Raw genomic sequence first — 17,480 nt, 5'->3', positions numbered from 1 at the left:
TTACATTTGATTCATCATCTTAAAGAGTAACACTCTTTCTTTCACCAATTTCAGGTATGAGATGTTGCAGGACAATGTTGAAGGCTACAGGAAAGAAATTGCTTCCCTCCGAGAGAGAGAGCAAAAGATGGCCTCTGCCACACAGAAGCATGAGCAGACCATCAACACATTAAATGAGGATCTGCGAGCTGCACTGGAAAAACTTTCCATGGCAGAGGTATTTTTAATCACGAGATAAATTGCTGCTATGGCCATTTGTGAAATAATTTAATTCATCTTCTTTGAAGGGTCTTGCTGAGGGTCTGCGTAAAGAGAGAGACATGTTGAAACTGGTTGAGTCGAGGTTGAATCAAGAGAAGGATATGATCTCGAGCCAGCAACAGAGTCAGAACCTTTTGATGACCAACCTTCAGGCTATTCAGGTAAATTTAACTATCTGGAATTTCTCCCTCACTGCCATGCACACAAAACTATCGGTTCCAAACATAAGTTATTGTTTTATAGGCTACACTTGAGCGTTCAGATGCTGACACACGTCAGCGTCTTAACAGCCAGTTAAAGAAGCAAGAGCGAGAGATCTCTCAGCTGCAGAAGAGGCTGGAACATGAGGTGGAACAGCGGCATTTGCTGAGCAGAAACCAAGAAGTAGGAAATTTGATTTGAGCTCTGTGTCTGTTTTGAGCCACCACACTTTTTTTTTTCTTTTTTTCTTCTTCTTTACAATCAAATTGATGGGACTTAGCATGTCAAACGTTATGAGTTTAAAACGAGGGATAGCTTATAGAGATGTTTTTCCCCAGATGGCACAGTTATAAAACAATGAACTGAGGGCTGAAAAAGCATATACATGTAATTCTTTCCTTCCTCTGCTAAGATCCAAGTATTGGAATCAAAGCGACAACTTGAGACGCAAGTGGCTTTACACCAGAAGACTAAAGATCTGTTGAATGCTGCCGAGGTGGAACTCGACTCCCTCAGGTTGCAGCAAGGTAGCAGTGAACGTCGTCATATCCTGGGCTCCCCCTCGACGCCTAAAACTAGAGGTTGGAACAAACAAATATGCACACAAACTGTTTTACATTGATTGAGTTGCACTAAGAAATAGTTCTTGTTTACCAAAGTGACCATTACCATTCTAGTTGCTATTACAACTTTATCTATGCAGATTGCTTATTTGCCATGTCCGCCTGTCCTGTTTATGAAACAAATATTCACTTGACTAGACTTAAGTGTATCTAGTAATTTCTTCTAGTCGCCCACGTGACAAAAGAGCAGTTTAAACAATGTTATTAAATTATTCTCTCAGGCTTGCAAGTTTCACATCAAGAACATGAGGATCTTCAGGGTCGCTTGCTACAGGCTGAAACACGGGCAGAGCAGCTGGCAGAGAGCCTAAAAGAAACCACTTCCAGCATGGAGCAGTACCGAGCCATGGCTCAGAGTCTGGAAGAGTCCCTGGAAAAAGAGAAACAGGTGAAGGACACTTCTAAGGGGAAAAAAAAAAAAAACATGCACCCGTCATATTAGTTATATATTACGGCAGACTTTGTCTCATATTTAAATACAGTTGTCCCAACCTTTCTGTTGCTGTGTTATTTTTCTTTTTATAACGTTGAGATTTTGTATCTCTAATGTGCAGGTAACGGAGCAGGCCCGTGCTTCTATTGAAAGTGGTGTGAAGGAGGCTAAGCAGCAGCACCGCAGGCTTGAAGAGAAACTTCTTGATGCTGAGAAAGAGAAACAGAATATGGAAGAAGAAAATCTGAAGGCTATAGTGTCCCTAAACGAGCAGGTAATCACATTTCTTTCAAAACTGTTCTTAACTGTATATTTTTGTCAGTCTCTGAAAAAAAATCCCTTTATCATAACCTAATTAGATGGATGGTCTCCGAAGGAATCTGAACAGTGTCCAGGCAGAACACCACATGGGACTGCAGCGTTTATCAGCTGCTGAAGCCCAGCAGCTACAGGCTTTACAAGACAGTCATGAGCAGGTAAACCACCAACCTGTTTATTGGTCATGAATATGATCCTGTCAATGATGGATATTTACCTACAGCTGAGTATTTCATTTTATTTCCCTCAACCTAGTGTAGTGTAGGGCTGAATGATATGGACAGAATTTCATATCTCAATATTCATGTAAGATATCGATACGATAGGACTGTGGGTTCAGTGAAAACTAAGCATTTTTTAATTAAAATATTATAGTACAAAATAATTTGAAAAGTGCAATTTTATTCATTAGAATTCACTGTCAGTCATTAACAAAGTAACCAATAAAGTAGATATCAAACATTTAACTGCAGCTCTGCTTTAACAATAAATATACTGCACCTGATGCCGCCTGATGTTTTCAAAGGTAACATAAGTATATTCAAAATGTATTAACCAGAGGTGTGTTTGTGTGTGAGTGCGTGTGTACATATATCATTCTTTGAGAGGAACACAGTAGCCTTGTCAAACGTGTGGTTTCAGACAGGACCTCTCACAAAATAAGATGTTGCTCACCATGTGCAGTACTAAAAACTTAATTGTTGTGCGATTCACATTGTAAAACATTGTTTTGCCACGTTGCCTCGTCGCAATTTTCGCTAAGCACGGCCAACAAAGCGCCTGGTTTAAAAACTTGTTTTTAATCCAAAATGCCTCCAAAAATAATGGAAGATGACTTTTTTTTTTTGTCACTAAATCTGTTGAATTCCATCAATAACGTCCGCTCTCGTCATAAATTCCCTGCTGTGTAGGAAGTACGCGCCCTGTGTGCTTGTGTCTGCCCATTGCTCCTGCCCTCGGAATGTATGTCATTGGCTGGCTTTAGCTGTCAAACCTGGCAAGAATGAAATGTGGTTTGTGATTCACTGGCCTTAGCGTTGCATTAATGAGCAAGATTAAAAACGAGCTGTCCATGCAATTACGAGCGAGGAAAATGTAAATCGTTATTGTTGGTTTTGAGAACTTAATATCTTAAATGCTCATATCTTTATAATAATGATCTATTGTTCAGGGGTATTTTTTTTAGCGGTTTTTGTTTTTATTATTATTATTATTATTATTATTATTATTTATTTTGTTTATTTTTTTTAAAGCGGGTATTTTTTTATAATCTGAATTTACACTGCTGTGGAAAAGTATTAGCCCCCTTCTCAAATTCTTATTTATGCATAGTTTCCTCACTTTGCTTAAAATAATCAGACAAATATAACCCAAGTGAACTTAAAATGCTGTTTTTACATGGGAGTTCTTTTGTGGCCTCCTGGATGAGTCATTGCTGTTCTCTTGGTGAAATCTTTGTCGGCCAGCCACTCCTGGGAAGGTTCACCACTGTTTCATGTTTTGTCCATATGAGGATAATGGCTTTCCCTTTGGTTCACTGGAATCCTAAAGCTTTAGAATCATTTTTTGTAACCTTTCCCAGACTCATAAAGTCCAGGTCTGGAGGTAATCAGGCTTGTGTGATCAGTGAAAATTAATAAAAAATTGTGATTAGCCACGATGAATTAATGATTTAACAACTTTTTCACAGAGAGCCAGGTAACTGAATAGTTTTTTTTCCCCCCTTAACGGAAATCACCATTTTAAGCTCACTTTGGTTATATTTGTCTGATATTTACATTTTTTTGATGATCTTAAACATTAAAGTGGGGAAACTGCACAGAAATATACAAATTTGAGAAAAATGGGCTAATAGTTTTTCATGGCACTGTAAACTGGTTATGTTTTCTATCAAATTTCTAAGGCTAAGCTGGCAGCTGAAGCACAAGGCAAGTATGAGCAGGAGATGATGCTGCATGCAGCAGATGTGAAGGCTATGCAGAATGCTAAGGCTCAGGCCCTGCAAGCAGCTGAGCTCAGACATCAACTAGAGGAGAAAGCTCAAAGGGCCAGTGCTGAGCTGATTGAGGCCAGGGTATCCTGGGGGGAGCAGGAAAAGATCCTCAAGGTGGGTTTCTAAATTGATTAATTTCATAGAAGGCCACACTGTATTATGTGTCCTCTCTAATGTGTATACTGTTCAGACTTACTGTATTTCATTCCATTTTAATCTCACAGGAGGAGATGTCCAAAATAGAAAGCCGCTATGAAGAGATGCAAAGACAGAACGTTCTCTTGCATGAACAGATTCAGGCAATGAGTACCAAGATGGCTGATAATTTGCAGCGTGCCACAAGTGAGAGTCCACTAAACATCTCTCTGACTGAAGAAGGCAAATCTCAAGAACAAGTCCTTGAGATTCTAAGGTAGCACGTTTACACCGGCAAAATTTTGATTGCGCTATAAAACAGTCAGTATAGTTCACTGACCTAATATACTCTCCTTGTTAATTGTCATTAGGTTAAGTTTGGTGTTAGATAAAGTGACAGTCGACAGTAACTGAAATATTGCTGGTTTAACTGTTGAAGTATCTGTGAACAAGATACTCTACTCGCAGTGGTAATTTATACTACGTCAATGTCTGAATGAACCTATTGGAAATTCCTTCCAAAACCACATGAACCATAATCCTTGTTTGATTTTGGCAACATGACAAGCCGATTTGAATATTATGAAATATGAAAGTGCAAAGGTTCTATACAATTGCAAACTTTTTACCATTATGTGTCAACAGGTTTGTGCGTCGTGAAAAGGAGATTGCAGTGTCTCGTTTTGAGTTTGCTCAAGGGGAGAGTTTGCGTTACCGTCTAAGAGTTGAACACCTGCAACAAGAGCTAAAGGAGGTTCAGGACAGCTTAAGTGCTGCACGAGAGAGGATGCAGGTACGTTTGTATGTTAAAGGAACCGACAGTTAATAGTAATGCTTATCTGCAATAATGTATGATACAGAAAAGGTGGCGGGAACCTGTCTTTGCCCAACATATACGGCATGTGCCAAGAGATTGGACACTTTTATTCTTACCATTGAATGAGTGTGTCCACACCTATGGCTGATACTCTAGAAGAACATTATGTGACGTGCAAGTTGACAATTTAAACTTAATCAATGAAAAACAAATGTGCCAATATACTTAACTCATTCACTGCCATTGACGGCTTTAGAAGTCAAATATCCATGTTAACTGGGAAGGCTGGCAGTGATTAAACAATAGTTTCTGACCAAAATCTAAAATGCTGTTGTGTGTCAGGTGACGGCAAAGACCTTGACCCAGCATGATGAGCTGATGAAGAAGACAGAAACTATGAACATCCTGATGGAGACCAACAAGATGCTGCGAGAGGAGAAGGATAAATTGGAGAAAGAGTTGCAACAAACCCAAGCTAAGGTAGGCTGTGTGTGTGTGATGTGTGATCCAAAATATCCATATACACTTACGTTAAAATTGACCAGATACAGAGACATCACAAGGTCTCTGAGCACGTAGTGTTTACATCCTCAAAATTGATTCAGGTTAATCACCTGATTTATCTTCCAGGTGCAAAAGTTGGAGTCAGACGTTTTGCCACTGAAACAGGCAAATGCTGAGCTGAGTGAGAAGAGTGGCTTGCTACAAATGGAGAAGAAAATACTCGATGAGGAGATCAAGCGCTGGAAGGCTCGAACACAGGTTGGTGATAAGACCAAATGCGCTCCCCTCAATGGTGCCAAGCACAAAATGTGGCCAGTGGGCCATCTTACCAGGAGTATGTGCTTTAATGTACATAAAGATAGCGCTAAAACAATTTGGCAGTGTTCAACAGTTTCACCAGTGCAGGCTCTTCTTTTGGAGACCCAGTACTATTTCTGGCCCCCAGGAGTGGCTACTGAGCTACGGGTCCTGCAGCCCTTCCCTTTTGCCCCATGTGCGTTCTTTTGCGGTTGGATCCCAAGTCGTGTAGTGTATTTGTGTATTTAAACTGCACTGTACAGTATGTGAGAACAAGGCAAAGTACAAATAGTGATTTCTGTATTTAGCAGTAGTTGGAAGTAAACTGATAATATACAACCCCAATTCCAATGAAGTTGGGACGTTGTGTTAAACATAAATAAAAACAGAATACAATGATTTGCAAATCATGTTCGACCTATATTTAATTGAATACACTACAAAGATATTTAATGTTCAAACTGATAAACTTTGTTTTTAGCTAATAATCATTAACTTCAAATTTTATGGCTGCAACCCGTTCCAGAAAAGCTGGGACAGGGTCATGTTTACCAATGTGTTACATCACCTTTTCTTTTAACACCATTCAATAAACATTTGCGAACTGAGGACACTAATTGTTGAAGCTTTGTAGGTGGAATTCTTTCCCATTCTTGCTTGATGTACAGCTTCAGCTGTTCAACAGTCCTGGGTCTCCATTGTCATATTTTACGCTTCATAATGCGCCACACACTTTCAATGGGATACAGGTCTGGACTGCAGGCAGGCCAGTCTAGTACCCGCACTCTTTTACTACGAAGCCACACTGTTGTAACACGTGCAGAATGTGGTTTGGCATTGTCTTGCTGAAATAAGCAGGGGCGTCCATGAAAAAGACGTTGCTTGGATGGCAGCATATGTTTCTCCAAAACCTGTATGTACCTTTCAGCATTAATAGTGCCTTCACAGATGTGTAAGTTACACATGCCGTTGGCACTAACACAGCCCCTTACCATCACAGATGCTGGCTTTTAAACTTTGCATCCGTAACGGTCCAGATGGTTATTTTCCTCTTTGGCCCGGGGGACACGATGGCCACAATTTCCAAAAACAATTTGAAAGATGGACTTGTCGGACCACAGAACACTTTTCCACTTTGCATCAGTCCATTTTTGATGAGCTCGGGCCCAGAGAAGCCGGCGACGTGTTGTTGATAAATGGCTTTTGCTGTGCTTAGTAGAGTTTCAAGTTGCACTTACAGATGTAGCGCCGAACTGTATTTAATGACATTGGTTTTCTGAAGTGTTCCTGAGCCCAAGTGGGGATTTCCTTTACACATTGATGTCGGTTTTTTATGTAGTGCCGCCTGAGGGATCGAAGGTCACGGGCATTCAATGTTTGTTTTCGGCCTTGCCGCTTACATGCAGTGATTGCTCCAGATTCTCTGAACCTTTTGATGATGATATGGACCATAGATGATGAAATCCCTAAATTCCTTGTGATTGTACGTTGAGGAACATTGTCCTTACACTGTTCGACTATTTTCTCACACACTTGTTCACAAAGAGGCGAACCTTGACCCCGCCTTTGCTTGTGAATGACTGAGCAATTCAGGGAAGATCCTTTTATACCAAATCATGGCACCCACCTGTTCCCAATTAGCCTGTTCACCTGTGGGATGTTCCAAACAGGTGTTTGACGAGCATTCCTCAACTTTCTCAGTCTTTTTTTGCCACCTGTCCCAGCTTTTTTGGAATGTGTTGCAGCCATAAAATTCTAAGTTAATGATTATTTGCTAAAAACAATAAAGTTGATCAGTTTGAACATTAAATATCTTGTCTTTGTAGTGTATTCAATTAAATATAGATTGAACATGATTTGAAAATCATTGTATTCTGTTTTTATTTATGTTTAACACCACTTCCCAACTTCATTGGAATCGGGGTTGTAGTTTACTGGAAGAATTAAATGCATAAGGTTCCAGTAACAAGTACAGTGGGTAAGGAAAGTATTCAGAACCCCTAAATTTTTTGTATTTGTTATATTGCAGCCATTTGCTAGAATCATTTAAGTTCATTTTTTTGTCCTCATTAATGTACACACAGAACCCCATATTGACAGGAAAAAAACAGAATTGTTGAAATTGTAGCAGATTGATTAAAAAAGAAAAACTGAAATATCACACAGCCATAAAAGTATTCAGACCCTTTGCTCAGTATTTAGTAGAAGCACCCTTTTGAGCTAATACAGCCATGAGTTTTTTTTGGGAATGATAGAAGTTTTTTCACGCCTGGATTTGGGGATCCTCGGCCATTCCTCTTTGCAGATCCTCTCCAGTTCTCAGGTTGGATGGTGAACATTGGTGGACAGCTCTTTTCAGGTCTCCCCAGAGATGCTCAATTGGGTTTAAGTCAGGGCTCTGGCTGTGCCATTCAAGAACAGTCACGAAGTTGTTCTGAAGCCACTCCTTCGTTATTTTAGCTGTGTGCTTAGGGTCATTGTCTTGTTGAAAGGTGAACCTTCGGCCCAGTCTGAGGTCCTGAGCACTCTGGCGAAGGTTTTCGTCCAGGATATCCCTGTACTTGGCCGCCTTCACCTTTCCTTCGATTGCAACCAAACGTCCTGTCTCTGCACCTGAAAAACTCCCCCACAGCATGTTGCTGCTACCACCATGCTTCACTGTTGGGACTGTATTGGACAGGTGATGAGCAGTGCCTGGTTTTCTCCACACAATACTGCTTAGAATTAAGGCCAAAAAGTTCTATCTTGGTCTCATCAGACCAGAGAATCTTATTTCTCACCATCATTAAGTCCTTCAGGTGTTTGTTTATTTATTTTATTGTATTTATTTTTCTTTTTTTTTTTCTTTACCTCTCTCACTAAGGCTCTTCTTCCCCGATTGTTCAGTTTGGCCGGACGGCCAGCTCGAGGAACGGTTCTAGTCGTCCCAAACATCTTCCTTTTTAGGATTATGGAGGCCACTGTGCTCTGAGGACTTTTATAACAAAGAGTGAAAAAAATTAGGGTGTCTGAATACTGTCCGTACCTACTGTATATTTTGCTTTATTATTACTTTATTACTCTATTTATTTTTTTTTAGCATTTGGTGAGTCAGCAGAAAGATTCAGATCCAGAGGAGTACAAGCGTCTACATTCAGAGAAGGAAGTACATCTTAAACGTATCCAGCAGCTCATTGAAGAGAACAACAAGATCAAAGCAGAGGTAACCAGGTGAGAAATTTCAGTTATATCTATTTGGAGTGTTCTGTTCACTAGACATAAACTTCCAGCAGTCCTAACTCCATTCGACTGATTAGTTAACTATGTACTTGCATAATAATTGATTATGTTCTAAAAACATCTGTCTTTAGGACCAGCAACCTCTCAACATCCCAGCAAAGCCAAATACAAAACTTGCTTGATAATTTAAGTAAGATAACAGATGACAGAAATTTGCTCAAAGAAGAAGTCGTTACAAAGAGTCTTGAAATCCAGGAGAAGCTAAAGACGATTACCCAGGTCAAAAAGCTTGGACGTCGCTACAAGACTCAGTACGATGAGCTCAAAATAGAACATGACAAGGTAAATGCACCAAACACTCTCTCTTATAGTTTATACCCCGGTTAAACCTTGTACTGTATGTCTAGATAATAGCTGAGGCTGCAGGCCCATCCAAAGAAGAAGAGGCTCGTCAAGCCTCAGTTCAGGAACTGCAGGGGCTTAGAGACTCTCTCAGTCAGGCTGACATAAGGATTAAAGACCTGGAGGGACAACTGGAGAACATCAATAAGGTGACCCATCATCAAATATGTTCTTCCTTTGTTGTGATAGTGGGTAAAGTCTACAGCCATACATTTCTAGTTAGTCAAAAGAATTATACAATTCCACTGGAAACATGTTTGCCCCTTTTTATGTTGTACTTTTCCCTTTAAAAAGGTGGTGGCAGAGCGTGAAATTGAGGTGCACAATGCTCAGGAACAGTCAACCAGGCTGCAGACGGAGCTGGGCAGGCTGAGACAGGAGCTGCAGGAGAAGGAAGACTCACTGAATCAGCAGATGGCAGACAAGGTGGAGAAGACCAGGAAGGCGTTTGTTTTTGCCAAGCAAAGGATCAGCCAGCTCACAAGTAAGAGAGTGTTCCTTCCAATCATCAGCATGATGATGGTATTTAGTTAATGTAATTTTCATTTTTGTACGTATCTTAATGTTCTAAACGGTTGTTTTATTTTGTATGTATGTAATGTGGATGTACAATGCCTTTTAAAAAGTATTCTTACCCCTTGAACCTATTAATATCCCATCTTACAACCACAAATTAGGGTTTTTTTTTAATTGAGAGTTTTTGATCGACCAACACGAAGCACATCATTGTGAAGTTGAATGGAAATTATACATAGTTTTATAAGAATTTAAGCAAATAAAAATGTGGTGTGCCTTGGATTCAGACCCTCTGCGTCAATATTTTTTAGCACCACCTTTTGCTCAATCAAAATCTTTTAGGCTATGTCTCTACCAGCTTTGCACATCTAGACATTCTTTTTTGCAAAATGGCTCAACCCCAGCCAGATTGGATGAAGAGCATCTGTGAACAGCAATTTTGAAGTCTTACCACAGATGATGCTTTTAAACCTCTCTAACTTTATCTTTCTATCTTTAACTGTCTTGTGAGTTCCTTGGTCTTCATGATGCTGTTGTTCACGAGTGTTCTCTAACAGACGACTGAGGCCTTCACAGAACTTGTGTATTTATTCTTGGATGAGCTCGGTTCCCAATGGATATCAGACAGCTTTTGAATTGTTTTTTAACAGAATTATTTTAACAGGCCTTGACAAAAATGATGGTAACCCTAAGAAAGATAGAACCATAGGGCATGTTCAAACAAAGTGTGTCCTCTAATTAGCATCACGTGTCTTCAAACTTGTAATCAGTCGGTTAGCCTTTTTAAAGGGTGACAGGTAATCACTGTGCTGTTTAGTGACATGGTGTGTATTACACTAAACATGGACCAGAGGACGTAAAGAAGAGAGTTGTCTCAGTCGATTAGAAAATAAATTATCGACAAGTATGTTAAAGGTTAAGGTTATAAGACTATCTCCAAGCAGCTTGATGTTGCTGTGACTACAGTTGCACATATTCTTAAGGAATTTAAGATCCGTGGGATTGAAGACAACCTTCCTGGATTTGGCCACAGGAGAAAAATGTATGACAAATTGAAGAGGTGGATAATATGAATGGTAACAAAAGAGCGCAGAACAACCTCTAAAGAAATTAAAGGTAAACTCCAAGGTCAAGGTACATCAGTGTCAGATTGCACCATCGGTCATGTTTTGAGCCAAAATTGACTTCAAGGGATGACCAAGGAGGACACCACTGTTGAAAATAATAATAAAAAACGAGAGGAATTTGCCAAACTGCATGTTGACAAGCCACAAAGCTTCTGGGAGAATGCCTTATGGACAGACAAGACAAAATTTGAGCTTTTTGGCAAGGCACATCAGCTCTGTTCACAGACGCAAAAATGAAGCATACGAAGAAAAGAACACTATCCCTACTGTGAAACATGGAGAATGCTCTGTTATGTTCTGAGGCTGGTTTGCTGCATCTAGCACAGGGTGTTTTGAATCTGTGCAGTTTACAATAAAATCTAAAGACTGTCAAGGTATTTGAGAGAGAAACGTGCTGCCCAATGTCAGACAGCTTGGTCTCAGTCGGAGGTCATGGGTCTTGCAACAGGATAACGAAACACATAGCTAAAAACACCCAAGAATGGCGAAGAGCCAAACATTTGACTATTCTGAAGTGGCTTTCTATGAGCCCTGAACATATGTGGAAGGAGCTTAAACATGCTATCTGCAGAAAACACCCTTAGAACCCGAGGCACCTGGAGCGATTTACTCATGAAGAGTGAGCCAAAATACCTGGTGAAAGCTGCAGAAGTCTCTTTGAAAGTTACAAAAAACGTTTGATTGCAGTGATTGCCTCAAAAGTTTGTGCAACAAAATATTTATTGAGGGGTACCTTCAATTTTGTCCAGGCGTGTTTTGTGAGTTTGGTTTTTAAAAATAATTCCGTTGAACCACAATTCAAAAGCAATGTCTGATTTTCATTCGTTCATTTTTATTACATAGGTACTTTTGTCAGATTCAAGTTATTTCTGTGACCACTGGGTTTTTCTTTCATTAACAAAGGGGTGCAAACAATGTTATCCGCGTGTGTGTATATAGCTGTGCTTAACTACAATACTAAGAACATTTTAAAACTAGTGAAAGCACTGAAACATCAAACTGCACAACAGTAAAACACGAACACTTAAGTACTAAAATCAGACACTAATAATAAAATCACAACAACTGCATGTTTTGAGACAATCGTAAGATTATGTTCTCCCCATTGCCGTTTCGAGTTGCACATTTTGTTTTTCTTTGTTTATTTGAGTCTTAAATATGCATATGTCATGTCCAGGCGCCAAAGACGAATTGCAGAAGGAAAATGAGGAGCTAAAGCAGCGATGTGAGGAGCTAAAGCAGCTAAATGAGGAGTTAGACGTCCGTGTAAGCGCGATAAAGTCTCAGTACGAGGGTCGGTTTAATCGACAGGAAAGAGAACTGAGAGAACTGCGAGGTCAGCAAGAAAGACAGGAGCAAAGAGATGAGCCTGTTGAGGCGGGTCCAAGCAAAGTGAGTCTTCGGTCTTTGATGAGATTTTATGTTCTGTAGAAAATAGAAATCAAATATGAATATGACTTGGTGTCTGTTGTGGTTCTAGCCTCAGGAGCAGCAGAGAAACACGGAACAGAGACAGATCAGTCTTAAGTCAACCCCAGCTGCAGATAGGGGAAGGTATGATCCACAAAAAGTAGGGGATGGGGGTGTGCTAAAGCATTCAGTGAAACACTTATCCAGTGCACCAGAGTAATACAGATGTGACCTGACCGTGTGCCCACCTTTGTGCTCAGTGCCAGCACCTCTGAGCCGCCAACTGCCAACATAAAGCCAACACCTGTAGTAGCCACAGCTAGCAAGCAAGCCGTCAACCCCGGGAACAAACCCACTCCGAGGGCAAGCATCAGGCCCATGATCACCCCAGCCACTGTGCCCACTCCAACACCCACCGCTACCGTCATGCCCACAACACAGGTCGAGACACAGGAAGGTAAGTCTTAAGAATGGCAGGTAGAAGCTTAAGCATTGTATAGTAATGTTTGGAGTCACCCTAATCACATCCAATATATCAATTATTTAGCATCTGGTTGAGTGTAAAGTTTTTAAAGGAATGTCAACTATCAAGTCATTATGTGATAATTAATGAATTCTACATAATCATCTAATTTGCTCTGCAGTCATGCAGACTACAGAGGGCCCACCAGTGGAGCACGTGACTGTGTATGGGAGTGCCAGTGGTTCCGTGCGCTCAGCAAGCCCCAACATCCAGACCACCTTAGCCAGCCCCATGTTGACTGTGCAGCAAACCCAGACACAGGCCACAGCCTTTGTCCAGCCAACGCAACAGCAGAGCGTCACCCATGCGGAGCCAGTCAATCAGGAGCTGCCGCCTGTGGTAATTGAGGCAACACAGAGCTCGCAGGTGGAATGGCCTTCAACGTCCTCCACCTCTGCTGTATTTGGAACAGGTGAGAATAAATTAAATAATCTATATAAGTTTGAGTGGGAAAAGTACAGTACATTTGGTGAATTGACCTGTTTTAAATAAGTCAATTCACTAAATGTTCAATCTCACTATCTGAGATTCGGCCAAATAGAATCCATGCTTTATCTAGTTTCAGCCACACCCGGATCTTCTTCCTCAATGTCCAAAAGGCCCCGTGAAGAAGATGAAAGTAGCAGCACTGTGGTCACAGACACAGAGGCTCCTCAAGAGGACACCTCCAGGGCTCCCATTCCAAAAAAGCTGCGCATTATCCAGAGAGTAGGTCCCGAGGTGAAGAGGTTACACAGCTTGCACATCTTCATTGGCACTTTATTTTGAATTTGTTAAAGACACTGGTGTCATGTGGTCCTCTCAGGAAGAAATGATGACTGATGACAACGCTGAGGCTGAGGGGGTGGTACCAACAGACAGTCAAGAGGGTATAGAAGCCAGTCAGGTATGCCAGCATACAACATAATAATGTACTCAAGAGAAATGGGAGCAGTTAGTTGTTTGTGAAAATATCCAAAACCAAAGTAACCTACCCACATCAAAATATGATTTGATTAATTTTTGGCCGATGCCACGTCCGTCACAAATGTTTGTATAAATCAGTAGTTTTTGTGTTGTGTACCAGTTTTTTTGTGTACCAGTTGTATGATTGCTGTACAAATGGTAAATCAGACACTGGAGTTCAAATGTCCTGTTTACTTAGCTGAGACATTTAGATTTCCCTGAAAAAGCACTACATCAGTGTTTTCCAACCTTTATTGAGCAAAGGCACACATTTTGCATTTAAAAAATATCATCTCACGCCATCAAACAAAAATGTTACAAAGTGTATACAGTACTTTATAGTGAAATAATGATGATATCTTAGTCAGTGTGAAGTGACCGATTTTTTTGTTCGGAGATGGCATCCAAAATGTCTAGAATCATGGCACTGTTAAAACAGCTTTTCCACTCAAAAACATAACGAACGTTACATATGTAACAAGGGCTCTATGAATCCCCAATGATCACCAGACGGCGGTGCTAAAAGCACTGAAAATTCCCTTTGCACATGCATACCAAAAAAGTCATATGGTGTCCGGTGTCACATGGGCTCAGCAATCATCTCGCGTGAACACGAGGTTTCTGAGTGACACAATGCACTGGCGGTCATTTGGTATTCATAGAACCGTAGTTACATGTGTAACTTTTGTTCTCTTTCATCCTTGCTGACCGCTAGATGGCGGTCCCAGTCAACATTGCATGTAGACATTCCACCACAGAGACTGGCCGTAGCCCAGTCCTCACCATCCGAGAGGCGCCTGATGCACTGGCAAGCTCATTACTATGTGGTAGGCATGGAACTGCCATCAATGCATGGATCTCCAGAAAAACTATTGCCAAGTGGATCAGGACCGAGTCATCCTGTGCAGAGGCCTCTGCCACCAGTGGCCTCAAGGAGGGGACCAAAGGCAACAATGCAGTGAGAGTCTTCCATTGTGAATGGCCAAACAGGACCCCGTACGTGACAAGCTGAGGCAAGGACGCGCAGCAGCAGCAGCTTACGCCCAACACAAGACCAAGTGTTAGAGCCACAAATAAAGCCGTGTAAGCTGAGGGAAGAGTGCGTAGCACCTACTCAACAAACTGGAGACACACAGAACCAGCAGGTCACTTTGCAAAAGCCACCACGCCGTAAGCTGGGAGAGGGGATGTGAACACTGCCATCACCACCAGAAAAAAGGAACTCTGAGCCCCGTGTGACACAGAAACTTACACCTGTTATTTTTTTGGTATGCATACTCAAAGTGCGCATATATTCAGTGCATTCAGCACTGTCTGGCTGTCAGCAGGGATGAACTAGAACTGCGTCACCTCAGTCGGGTTCCCAGTAAAAGTATATCCAAAGCAAAGATAACGTTCATTGTATTGGCTAGGGTTCTTTATTCATTTATTTTTCTTGCCTTGAGCTCACTACTTATGAGGACCTTCACGTGGTTCATGTTTTCTATCCAGAGCCCAGGTCAGATTTTAGTTATTTATTTCAGTATTTATCACTGTCTGACTCGAAGTGTGCCATGACTTATTCTGTTATATGAATGGCATTAGGTGGATACACGGGTTAATTGAACCTTCTGCAATCCAGCGGAAGAGCACTTCATTGTTTTGCCTGTCACGATAGGTCGTAGGCAATAATGGTTGAACACAGATGCAATATTGGTGTAATAAATAAAATTTTGACCAATTAAATGAAATTGGATCATTTCCCACAGCACACCTGATGAGCTCTCGCGGCAGCGGTTGGGTATCACTGCATTGCACTACTGAACACTATGTATGAAATGAAATTATGTTGAGATCCTTCATTCTTGGTTTTAACGGTGCCTGAAATCCACCTCATCACGTTATGTTAAAATGAGTTGCTAAGAAAATACTTTATACAAGTAGTTTTTATGTTGTAAACATTGGTTGTTTGACCTTGTAGACTGAAGAGCTTGTGGCGCTGGATGAAGATGATGAGAGTGCAGCCTCTCAGTCTACCATCATGCACCAAGAAGTTGCTCTCACACAGCGTGAAACTCCTGACCAGCAGCTAGAAGTTATAGTCATAGTAACCGATACGGAGAGTGAGGAAAACCCAGAAGATGGGGATGAAGAGGAGGATGAGCAGGTAAAGTAAAAATGGGAAAAAAAATATGGTTTGTTTAGACAGCACAGTGGGATGATTGATTAGCATTATTTCTTTACAGCAAGAGGATCATTTTATTGACTCTCAGTTCTGAAGTTTCTATGTTTTATGTTTTGTTTTTCTTATCCCGTGCGCATGAGAGATCTCTTAGGATTTCTTCCCACAGTCCAAATACATGTACCATTGTGTTTAGAATCATTGCAGCGAGTTATTAAAAAGTAAAACTCAAAACCTTTATAAGCGCTTTTATTTCCCTTCATGTAAATGCATTGGGAGCACTGCATATCCTATTCTAAATCAAAACATTGGAATATTGAAGAACATTTATATTTTCCCCACAAACAAAAATTGATCAAATTTGTTAGTCTTTTAGACAAAAATGGCCTGTTCCATTCATCAATATGGCCACCAGCAATTTAGAACATCGAGTACTGTAAAATTCGTTGCATTAATTTAGACGTTTATCTTGTTAAATAATTTATTTATTGTATGTTAAGAGTTTAGTCCACATGGCTAACAGTAAGTCAGAATCGTTGCCAGTGAGGGTTGGACTACGCCCTGCCCTTTGTAACAGATTCTGTTCATAACCTACGGCAAGAATGTCTAAGCGTAGCTGAGGTGTTGAGGGGGTTCAGTTTGTTGACCTCAGTATTGCGAAACTGCTCTTTGCGGGTGATGTTATGTATTTGGCTTGCTTAAGCGGGACCTTCAACTCTCGCTGGAGCGCACGGGAGAGTGTTATGCGGTTGTGATGAGAATCAGCACCTCCAAATCTGAGGCCATGGCCCTCAGTCGTAAAAGTAAAGTGTTGAGTGCCCTTTCTCAGTTGGGGATAAGGTCCTGCCCCAAGTGGAGGCGTTCAGGTTTCTTGGGGTCTTGTTCACTAGTGAGGGAAGAATGGAGCAGGAGATTGACTGGTGAATTGGTGAAGCATCTGAGTTTGCCCACCCATGTTCGAAGGGCAATTGAAGAATTAGGCTGCTGAAAAAAATCCCCAAATCTAGTTATTAAATATATTATACTGATTTGATTCAACCGCTGTCTAGACCCTGTGAACTAGTATTCTAGTCGAGGACGGTTGAATACCGTTCCATAATGGTTGTCAGTCTGTCTCTTTGTCAGTCATGTGATTGACTGGTGATTAGTTCAGGGTGTACCTCATCGCTCACCCCAAGTCAACTGATACAGGCTTAAGCCTCTCTGTGACCCTGTTGTTGTTTTATCTTCTGTAGGACTACGATGAGGGTGATGTGGAGGAAGAAGACGAGGAAGGTGACGGAGGTATAGAAGACGGAGAGGAGAGCAACGAGGGGAGTGGAGAAGGCAATGAGGTGTACGAAGGAGATGACACAGAGGTTTGATTAGCACACGTGTCGAGTACCCGCAGTGACAGCCTGACCTCTACACTCACCCACACACTTGTCATTTCCAGTAGACATGTTAACCCTTCCCGCATTATCTATGGTCCTCTGTGCCTCCTAACTCGACTCAGTTTTTCCACTCTAATCCCAGCAGAATTTTACCTCTGTGTCATAAATTGCACAGGGCCAATTCGTAATCTCTTTGAGTGAAAGTAGCCTGATGAACTACAA

At 41.1% G+C, this 17,480-nt stretch overlaps 1 protein-coding gene across 2 annotated transcripts in view; it reads left to right on the top strand.

Moving 5' to 3' along the window:
• Nucleotides 1–17,480, top strand: part of tprb (translocated promoter region b, nuclear basket protein) — a 31,419-nt gene that overhangs the window by 9,097 nt on the left and 4,842 nt on the right. For both annotated transcript variants that reach the window (XM_061683096.1, XM_061683095.1), the window contains exons 18-41: nt 55–217; nt 288–422; nt 505–645; nt 875–1,043; nt 1,307–1,473; nt 1,640–1,792; nt 1,878–1,994; nt 3,740–3,943; nt 4,054–4,241; nt 4,610–4,757; nt 5,124–5,261; nt 5,412–5,543; nt 8,662–8,792; nt 8,933–9,143; nt 9,209–9,352; nt 9,498–9,687; nt 12,024–12,238; nt 12,327–12,400; nt 12,517–12,713; nt 12,901–13,191; nt 13,339–13,499; nt 13,585–13,665; nt 15,685–15,870; nt 17,121–17,243. In XM_061683096.1, the coding sequence (XP_061539080.1) occupies nt 55–217; nt 288–422; nt 505–645; nt 875–1,043; nt 1,307–1,473; nt 1,640–1,792; nt 1,878–1,994; nt 3,740–3,943; nt 4,054–4,241; nt 4,610–4,757; nt 5,124–5,261; nt 5,412–5,543; nt 8,662–8,792; nt 8,933–9,143; nt 9,209–9,352; nt 9,498–9,687; nt 12,024–12,238; nt 12,327–12,400; nt 12,517–12,713; nt 12,901–13,191; nt 13,339–13,499; nt 13,585–13,665; nt 15,685–15,870; nt 17,121–17,243 (3,859 nt within the window). The remainder of the gene's footprint in view (nt 1–54; nt 218–287; nt 423–504; nt 646–874; nt 1,044–1,306; nt 1,474–1,639; nt 1,793–1,877; nt 1,995–3,739; nt 3,944–4,053; nt 4,242–4,609; nt 4,758–5,123; nt 5,262–5,411; nt 5,544–8,661; nt 8,793–8,932; nt 9,144–9,208; nt 9,353–9,497; nt 9,688–12,023; nt 12,239–12,326; nt 12,401–12,516; nt 12,714–12,900; nt 13,192–13,338; nt 13,500–13,584; nt 13,666–15,684; nt 15,871–17,120; nt 17,244–17,480) is intronic.

The sequence above is a fragment of the Phycodurus eques genome, chromosome 8 (assembly GCF_024500275.1).
Source record: "Phycodurus eques isolate BA_2022a chromosome 8, UOR_Pequ_1.1, whole genome shotgun sequence".
Classification (NCBI taxonomy): Eukaryota; Metazoa; Chordata; class Actinopteri; order Syngnathiformes; family Syngnathidae; genus Phycodurus; species Phycodurus eques.
Note: the sequence above shows the minus strand (reverse complement) of the source record. Positions and strands in the feature narration are given on the sequence as shown.